Source organism: Peromyscus eremicus, chromosome 1, assembly GCF_949786415.1.
Source record: "Peromyscus eremicus chromosome 1, PerEre_H2_v1, whole genome shotgun sequence".
Taxonomy (NCBI): Eukaryota; Metazoa; Chordata; class Mammalia; order Rodentia; family Cricetidae; genus Peromyscus; species Peromyscus eremicus.
Window position 1 is genome coordinate 17,233,456 of NC_081416.1, and position 10,042 is coordinate 17,243,497.

Here is a 10,042-nt window from a genome sequence, read left to right on the forward strand (position 1 = left end):
TTGATCTGTGTTTATTTCCTTGTATCTAACAAAGCTAAGACTCCAGAATAGAAAGCAATAGTAAGTGGCTCTTCCCAGCTACATACAGGCACAAGTTTGTCACCTTATCTCCTCCAGGGTAGGAAAATGTTATAAAAGTAAGGAGGCCAGTGAGGTGGTCAGTGGATAAAGGCACTTTCTACCAAGACTGGCAACCTGGGTTTGATCCCTGGGACCCAAGAGCGGAGAAAGAACTGATTCCTAAAAGTCATGTCCTCTGACCTGTACACACACACACACACACACACACACACACACACACACGTACACACACACACACACACACACACACACACGCACGCACGCGCGCGCGCACACACACACACACACAGAGACAGACAGACAGACAGACAGACAGACAGACACACTGAAGAACCTTGGATGATGAATAGGAAGAGGTAATTTTGAAGAGGCTCCTGCCAGGCCAGTTTTCATGAGGACAGAGACGTCGTGCTGGTTCCCTGGAAGCTGCACTTGGGTAGAGCAGGCAATTGTTGGCCTCCTCTCCCGTCTCTGGAGTTTTCCTAGAGACCAGAGGTCACCACCCCATGCCAAATTCCTCAAAGAAACTAAGAAGCCAAGAGCTTGAATTAATAACTATGTGCACAACCCTCTCGGTGAAGAAAGAAGTAAGACACACTTCCATCTTCCCAGGGACTAGGTGCTAGCCAGAGGACCCACTTTGTAAGCTCAGAGAGCCCTCTGCTGGGAGATGAGACTCCCTACAGAGAAGGGTTTGGGGGAAGGAAGGGAAGCTGAAGGTAGGAGAATCTCCTGGACACTTACCTAGACCCTCGGGACATGGAACGAAGAAAGATCAAAAACTAGACAGGATTGCAGTTTATTGACACCATGACATGACAGCTGTTGTCCCTGGAGGAGGTGGTTAGTGAAAGCAGGAACGTGGTCTCAGTGGGACCTTTTGACCCACCCCATTCACCTTTTCAGCTAGAGGTCTTGGATTCCGAGTGGTGATCTAATTCTACACCGTAAAGTCACCACCACCCACGCCATCCCTAATCCCATCTTCCATTTGGTCCGTCTGTTGAGGTCTGGGTCCCTCTGCTTCTTCAAATTAAGGGCAAAGGGAGGGCAGGGCCATGGTTAAGAAAGGTGGGCTGCTGGCCATGGTGGCGCACACTCTTAATCCCAGCACTCGGGAGGCAGAGGCAGGTGGATCTCTGTGAGTTCGAGGCCAGCCTGGTCTACTGTGTGAGTTCCAGGACAGCCAGGCCTACACAGAGAAACCCTGTCTTGAAAAACAAAACAAAACAAAACAAAATAAAACCAAAAAAAAGGGAAGAAAAGAAAGGGGGGCTGGGGATGTAGCTCAGTGGTAGAGCGCTTGCCTAGCATCATGTGAAGCCCTCGTTCTTCCAGAGATGGGATCTGTGGAAAGGAAGGAGCTGAGGTGGGGGCGTGGTGACTGTCTAAGAAGGGTCAATGAAACACAGAATTACCTGTCTTGAGATTGTACGCTTGAGGCCTCTGTTAAGCACCGTTCCCACACCAGTCCCCTGTAAGTGGGTACAGGTGGTGGCAGTGTGTGAAGGGGAACGCTTGCTCTGCCTGTGTGGCTCTCTGACCAGGAAGAGAATCGGAATTGCTGGATTTCTATCCGAGTCATGACATCAGAATAGACCAAGAATGCCTAAAACCATCCCTAAAAGCACTCACATTGCAGTGCAGAGGGCAATACAGGCTGCTGACATCCCTTCGTGTCGCTAGAAGAGAAGAATGGAAACCTTCTAGGACATGGGCACAGCAGGCACGAGCCCCCCGACTCCCTAATCCCAACCCTGCTTTCTCTGCCAGCCCAGATCCTAAGCCAGGTTTTGGAGTCAGCTCCTTGAAACCTGAAGGAGTAAGCTATGTTTGCCTTGCTGGTGGCCCTCAGTCCGTGTTGTGGGGTCCTGGGGCTTCTCCTGTATCCAGAAGGGTAAGGTGCTATCAGAAATGTCTTGGGCAGAGGAACAGTTTAGGGAAGGAAGTGTCCCCTATAACCTGGCTTGCTGCTAGATGGGCAGGAGACGAGGGGGAAAGCCACATATTAAGACATCCTAGAAGAGCCTATCTGCTCTTAGCTTCCAGGACCAGATGTATAAACACTTACATGTGTTGCATATGTATGTCTGCGCACATAAGCACAGGAGGGACGGGTTTTGTGACCCGCTCTTTGAAACCAGAGAGGAGAGAAGAGGCTTATTACAGGGGTGCCTCCCCCAGGCTGAGGGGTTGCTGGTCTCAGTGGCTGCTCCCCACCTCAAGTCCCCTGACCCAGAAGATAAACAAGTGGTAGCATTGTAAGGTGGCACCCAGGAAGCAGCCTTAGGAGGTAAGGAAAGGGGCGGAGGCTGACTCCCCTCAGAGCCCCTTGTTGTAGTAAACCACATCGATGCTGGGGTTCTGTGCTTGGATCTGAGCTCGCAGCTCCGGCTCCAGCCTGGTCACATGTATGGAGCTGCAACAGAACAGCACAAGCTAGATGGATATGCCCTGGGCTCAGCATCGCAGACCCAGGGCCCAGCTTCCCCTCACTCCCAGGTGAAGAATCCTCCCCTGCTTTCAGAAGGGCTGGCTCACTGTCATCCCCCCGGTTCCCACATCACCAGGCCTCCCAGGAACACACTAAGGGCCTGAGATGTGGAATCCTGTGTAGGGATTCTGGTCCAGGCCAAGGGCATTACTCACCTTCTCTGGGGGAACAGGGCACAGCACAGGGGTGTGGCAAATACCAGGCTAGGGAAGGAGAGCACCGGAAACGTCTGTGAAGCTGGCCTGAGCATTCCCTCCCTGTTACCCCACCTCATGGAAATAGCCCCAGGAGTGAAGACATTTTTGTGAGCTTTATCCCAGCTGTAAAAGCTGGAAAATGGAGCCAAGGGACCACTCAGGGATCTTAAACTCAGTCCTGACATTAGATTCTGGATAAGGAAAGAGCCTCAAGAGCATTGATCCCAAGCCCCATGATCAGAAAGTGCCAGAATCAGGAATAAAATGGGCTGGGCCTCCTGGATTGTGCCAGAGTTTATTTGCATGGTTTCCTCTGGTGAATAAAGACTTAACTCTTCAACCAAACTATTGACCTTCAAAGGCAAGAACCCCTAAGACTCTACACACACACACACACACACACACACACACACACATACACACATTTTGCAGTATAGGTATCCATACCAACTGGATGTATGACTGAGCAATGTATGTAAGCACCTCAAATGTAATAAGTGCCCTCTCATGCCCAAAATGATAAAGGCTCTCCCATGCACACTTGGCACACTTACCAGAAGCCTACCAGTCCCACCTGCAGGGGCGCCCCCAACCAGGGCCGGCGCTGTGAGGAAACAGAGAGACAAATAGAATGCTTGTGTCCCCATTTTCCTCCTCCATCTAGCTTTCCCCTCATGGTTCTAACCTGTCAACTCTACCTCTGAGCCCTTGGACAACTGGATGTTTCTCCCAGCCATGACAGGCTGGGACCTGCATATGGCAACCCCCTGTCCCAGCCAGACCTGTTGCCTATCCTATCGTACATTCTTGCCTCTCAGAATTGGTTCCCATGGCACTCTCTAACCCTGTCTTTCTTTTATCACACTTTCTTCAGGAAGCGTCCCCTGAATCTCCGCTCACTTCCAGTCATCCCCAGGGGCATAAATGTCCCTCTCCATGCCTTCCTCTATCCACTTCAGCCACAACGAACGTTGTTCTGGTCTTCAAACGTGTCAGCCCATCCCTGCCTCAGGGCCTTGGCACAAGCTGTTCCCTCTCCCTGAAACACTCTTTGTCAGACTTTCCTTGTTCTTTGGATCTTCCAAGGCCTATCCTTGCCTAAACTGTTCCCCAGATAGTCTCAATTATAAGGCCCCACTGGTTTCCTACAAAGCACATTTCATAACTACAATGATATGTGTGTTGGGTTTTCTGTTTTGTTGTTTTGTTTTTTGAGACAAGATCTCACTGGGCAGCTCTGGCTGGCCTGGAACTTGCTATGTAGACCAAGCTGGCCTCAAACTCACAGAGATCCTCCTGCCTCTGCTTCCAGAGTGCTAGGATTAAAGGCATGAACCACCATGTCCAGCCCTATTGCCTGTTCCTGTTTGTTGGTTTCTGTACTAGACTGCCTCATCGGAACAGGGTCTACAACCATCTTAGTCCTGTTTAATATGTCTGGTGTACAGTCGGTACTTAATAACGTTTGTGAATAAATGATTTGATGGATGAGCTGGAGCCTGTATTCCTTATCTTGTTTGTGTACTCATGAGTATGTATGTGAAGTGTAAATCTAATTAATCTTATCAATAAAAACCAGGAGTTAAATATGGAGAAAAACCAGAAAAATCAGAGATGCAGGGCAGCAGACACAGTTGCTTCCTTCCTCTTCCATTCCTCTAGTCCAAAAGGGCTGAGATCCTGTCTCAGCCCGGCCTTGCCACTTCCTGTCCCTCTCTCTACAGTCCTCCAAACCTCTATGGTTAACTAGTGGCTAGCTCTGCCCTCTGACTCCAAGCAAGCTTTATTTGTCAAAACACAAACAAAATATCACCCATGTATGTGTGCCTCTTAGTGGGAGACACAGTTAGTGGCATGCATGAATATGCAATCAATCATGCATTGACAGTCGTCCCTCTGTATGTCAGAAACCTCTGGACAGAATAGGTAAGAGGTGAGGTTCTTACCTTCAGGAAGGCTTTCTTCTCCAGAGTGTTCATGATCACTGGGGGAATGGCTGGAGGAGAGCAGGGCAGTGAGAAAGTTAGTGGAACTCCAGGAACCTGAGGGAAGACCTCCCTCCTTGCTTCTCCTGTTCTTCCCAGGCTTGCTGACTTTGAGTTGTCAAAAGCCCCTGAGAATCTCAACCCCTCTTCTCTCCTAGCCTCCCGAGCTCCACCAGCCATCCCCGCCTCACCCATGGCAGGAATCGCCATGCCGATTCTTGATATCACCACCTGGAAGATTCCCTGTTGGGCAGCAGTCACCGAGTGGCCAAGCCTCTGACCTGCCTCATCAGTCACTGGGATGCCCACCTGCAGCTCCCTAAGAAGAGAAAGAGGCTTGGGTCAGATTATAGGCAGCAGATCTCTGGAGGCCTCTCACCTTCCCCACTCAAAGGCCGGTTCTGAACAGCTCCCAGGTGTAGGGTAGAGCCCAAAGAGAAGCAGACAGGTGTTGTGCTAGCCCTTCCCAGCCAGGGAGCATGAGGAGGTTGGTCACTCGGTGTGGGCTGAAAAAGATGAGTTTAGAGAGGAACCTGGGTATAGCGTGATTTCCCGAGTGTTGGGATCCAGCATGACAGGGACAGCTATCTTGAGTCCTAACTACCTTAAATGTCCGAGTAGCCCAGGTGAGTTTTCTCCACAGAGCATCCCAGATTAGTATAAACAAACAAAACTATTTAGAATATCATTTGAGGGGTTGGGGATTTAGCTCAGTGGTAGAGTGCTTGCCTAGCAAGCGCAAGGCCCTGGGTTCAGTCCCCAGCTCCGAGAAAAAAAAAAAAAAAAAAAAAAAAAGAATATTATTTGAGCCAAGCATTTAATCCCAGCACTCAGAAGGCAAAGGCAGGCAGATCTCTGTGAGTTCAAGGCCAGCCTGGTCTACATTGTGAATTCCAGGACTGCATAGAGAAACCCTATCTCAAAAAAAAGGGGGGGGGGGGCTTTATGACCAAGACACTGGTGCCACCACTGTCAGAAATGTGATTTTCACGATGGTGGTACAAGACCCACCAGAGCACACTTTTGATTATTGAAAGTCACCTTCATCCTGGCTATCATATACACCACTCTTTCTCACCCAAGTCTTGCCACACCTCGGGGCAAGTTCTCCCACAGTGGGACCTGGTTGTCCTTGAACACAGGGTCAGTGTAAGCCAGGGCCCAGCAGCTCACATCAGCGATGAAGAGGACTCTGCCTGTACCCGCGCTGGTCTGCAGAGGTGGAGGGTAGCTGGACATCCCTGTGCCAGGAGCCCGGACCACTCACCTCTGCCTCATCAGGGGGATGTTGATGCAGTTGGCAGCGGCCACAGCTGCAAAAGGTACAAATCGGCCGACTAGTGGGGGCAGGTGCTGGGGAGGAAAGGCAGTGGTCAGTGGCTCTGAGGACCGTGGGGGGAGGGATTCAGGTGGGGCGCTTCTTGAGAGGGTGACAAGGAAGAAGAAAATGGGTAAAGGATTAACAAGAGGCCAGGAGTGGTAAGGAGACTTTACCTTGGTGAGAGATTTGAGTCCCAGAGCGGTGGCCACAGCCCCAGTGGTGGCACTCACGTAGGCTGTTCCCAACTGCCTGTGGAGGAAAAGGCCAGATCACAGGGGGAGATGAAGAGCCCAGCATGCATTTCCTTTAAGGACATTACGTGTTTCCAATGCAGGGGGTGTTGGAGGGTAGCCTCATTGAAAGCCCCGCCCCCTACTCCAGGGTAAACTTATATGAAAGTCCTCCTCCTCTTTTTTTTTTTTTTTTAAGGTTTATTTATTTATGTATAGGAGTGCTCTACTTGCATGTACACCTGCATGCCAGAAGAGGGCACCAGATCCTACTACAGATGGCTGTGAGCTACATGTGGGTGCTGGGAATTGAACTCAGGACCTCTGGAAGAGCAGCCAGTGCTCTTAACCACTGAGCCATCCGGAGTGGGTCCTCCAAAACATATACAATGGACTGAGCACCCTCAGGTGGTAGTCAGTCAAACATGTAGCTGAAAGGAGAGCTGAGCCCCTGGCACAGGGGTCCACAAGACCAGGAACAGCTGGGAAGGGGGGTTCTCACCGCACGGTGATGGGAGCATCCCCACTGCGATTAGAATAATTCACAATAGCGTTGAAGGACTGGTTCACCCACTGCCAGAACACCACAGTCGGAGTCTTCCTGAGGGTGCAAAGTTAGACTACTTATGTCTGTCCCTCCACAGTATCCCCAATTCTTGAACCCCCAATATTAAATTATGTTTTTACTTTTTTTATGGCTTTTTCGAGACAAAGTTTCTCTGTGTAGCTTTGCGCCTTTCTTGGAACTCACTCTGTAGACCAGGCTGGCCTCAAACTCACAGAGATCCGCCTGGCTCTGCCTCCCGAGTGCTGGGATTAAAGGCGTGCGCCACCACCACCCCGGCTGTTTTTACTTTTTATATACACTGGTGTTTGACCCGCATGTGTGCGTGAGGAAGTCCGACCCACTGGAACATGAGTTATAGAAAGTTGTGAGCTGCCATGTGAGTGCTGGGATTTGAACCCAGATACTCTGGACAACCAGCCAATAATCTTAACCACTGAGCCATCTCTCCAGCCCCCCAAAAACCTAATATTGAAACCCTCAGAGTTCCTTAACTCCTCAAGAGGGACTTAACTGACGGCCCCAGAACTTGCCCTTGTCACCCTCACAGGTACACCTTACACAAATGGAGGCGAGGTTCTGAGAAATGGAAAGAATTCTTACACATCCCCCCCCACACACATACACACTGTTCTTTACCCAAAAGGGTGCAGAAAGTGACTTCCAGCCACCCAGCCGTGTTCTGGGACACAACGCTCAGGACGGGGACATGGGATGAGACTTACCTGTAGAAGGTGAGCATGCACCCAGTAATGGTCATGTTCATGGGCACCTGGGCAGACATGCGGCCAATCAAGACCACCTTCTCCCCTGTGTCCGGATGGAATGCAGAGTCGTACACATACTTGGCTCTCCATAGCTGGTCCTCAGTGAGCCCCGGGATTGCCACACCAGCCCTGCAGAAGTTGGCAAGGAACCAGCAGGCTGTTGTAGGGGTCAGACCTGTCCTTCCTGACTCTGCTGCTTGCCTCAGGGAACTCTGGGCAATGGACCAGGAACTTTGACACTCAACCCCAGAGTAAAGGAGCTCCTTGTCCACAGAGGAGACCAAATGCCTCTCATATGTGTACTTTGCTCTTTCTACATCTTTCGTGGTCCCACATTTTCTTCAGGGTCATGGTGATGGTGGTTTTCAAAGGGTCTGAAATGACTGGGGGCGTTGCAAGAGTTAAACCTCCAGAGGACAAAAGGGTTATTGCCTGTCTGTCTGCTTGGAACTCTCCTTCGGGCCCCTCTGTCCTTGCGGAGTGGACAGCACTGGGAATGGTCATTAAAGGGGATCTGTGAACTGTAGAGCTGCTGTCTACCCACAATCCAACGCTGTCTCCTCAACCCAAATGTCCTAAAATCCTTTGAGCTAAAGTGCTGTGTCACTGTCATCTGGTGTGAGGCAGGCTCACCTGTAATTCTGCACAATGTTGCGGGAAGCTTCCAGCTGGTCCCCGGACAGCAGCAGATTTCGAGGGTCAGTAACTGTGAAGAAGTGCCGGGCTCTGCCCAGGAATGTGCTTTGGTCCCATCGAGGTTCCTGGATGTTGATATCTAAGGGCAAGTCACCCATCTTCTGCAAGGCAACAAGAGCGAGGATCAGGTCCAAGGACTTCACTCGGGGAAAACTTTGGTGGCTCTGCCCTGCTTCCAGAAACTATGACCAGTCCTTGCAAGAGCTCAAGGTGACTCCAGATAGGTAAGGTGGGGGAGGAGTTGTTTTCCTAGGTAGTGTTTTAGCCAGGGACCTATAGCTACAGAGGAGGCGGAGGGAAGACCAGAACCAAGAGTATATGTAGCTTCCCTCATGCTCCGGCCTGGTGCAGATTTTACATGGTGGGGATTTACATGTGTGTGGTTGGTTCAACGGCAGCAACTAATCCGGGCCAGCTATCTTGAGCTCCGGCTGTAGGAGCATAGAACACGGATAACACAGCCAAGCCCATTCCAGCTTCAGGCCCCAGCTGCTCTAAAACCTAGATAAGAAAACTTCCGAGGCTGTTTGGGAAGATGACATCCCACATTCAAGGCCCTGATTGGAGGAGACCAGGATCACTAGCCACCTGAGGGCTGATCAGTACCAGATCTCAGAGGCCTCGAGTGGCAGCCATTTGTGAGTATGAGAGCATGCACACATCACCTTCAAACCCATCTGCTTCAACTCCTGCACAATAACCCAGGACTCTCCGGGTCCCTGGTTGCATAGGGCTGACACAGATACCCATGCAACTCCCCCTGAGCCATCTACCTCAGGAAAGGGCAAGATTAAGTGCCTGCCCCTCCACTCAGCACAAAAGGGAATGTCAGAAGCAGCCATCTGGCTGTGCTAGGCAAAAATCCTGCAGAATGACTAATCCCCTCCAACTCCACTTCCTCCCTCACAGCAGACAACGCCCCTACCCGACTCTCACATACCCACGCACAAAGACATGCATGCCCTCCTTGGCACACAAACAGGTTAGACCCACTGTATACATTAGCCAACCAGCCAGAATACCGTTACACACACACACACACACACACACACACACACACACACACGAGCAATATCTATCATGTGCAGATATTTTAAAGTATGCCTGCCTACACATAGCCTCACCCAACCAATCCTTCCTTGTGCCCTGCAGGTCCTAGCAGACCTTGCATTCTGGAATTCCCACCAGACAGAGAGCTCCTTTCAAGGCAAGCCTCCTCCTCTGACCCTAGGCCCTCACCCCCACACTCTGAAGATTCCCAAGGCAGCAAACACTCACGCTTTCCGGGGTTTTCAGCCTCTAGCAGCTCTCAGACCCGCCTTCCTCACAGCTCTCTTGCTTTCCTCCCAGCCATCACCGGGACGTCACGCGTGACGCTGAGCAGCAGGGAAGGGCGGGGGCTCCCTAGGCTCGTTTGCCCAACCCGCCCCCGGCTTGGCAGAATTCCGGGGCCGTGGATGTCACATGGAGGGACTCCCCCCCCCCCCCCCCCCCGACCAGGCCGTTGAGAACAGACCCGACCCAGTCGTGGGAATCAGTTCTGGCCGCCTTCCCAACAAGAGGGAGGAGGGGAGGAGCCGCCCCACTCGCCTCCTTCACTTGCAGTCCCTTGGCTTGCCTCGGGAGGCACCCGACCCAGCAGCACTCCGTCTAGGTGCACTGGGCGCGGGGGAGCGGCGCGGAGGGCGGGCCTCTGGCGGTGCGCC

General features: G+C 51.6%; 1 protein-coding gene across 1 annotated transcript; it reads right to left on the bottom strand.

Moving 5' to 3' along the window:
• Window positions 1–1,347: 1,347 nt before the first annotated feature.
• Window positions 1,348–9,810, bottom strand: Sfxn3 (sideroflexin 3). The gene is made up of 11 exons (XM_059257380.1): window positions 9,615–9,810; window positions 8,274–8,437; window positions 7,599–7,769; window positions 6,811–6,909; window positions 6,252–6,327; window positions 6,025–6,110; window positions 4,949–5,076; window positions 4,719–4,768; window positions 3,327–3,376; window positions 2,731–2,778; window positions 1,348–2,500 (listed from the first exon to the last, which is right to left on the bottom strand). Exons 2-11 carry the CDS (start codon window positions 8,432–8,434, stop codon window positions 2,404–2,406), a joined length of 966 nt encoding a protein of 321 aa, XP_059113363.1. The 5' UTR covers window positions 8,435–8,437; window positions 9,615–9,810; the 3' UTR covers window positions 1,348–2,403.
• Window positions 9,811–10,042: the final 232 nt, after the last annotated feature.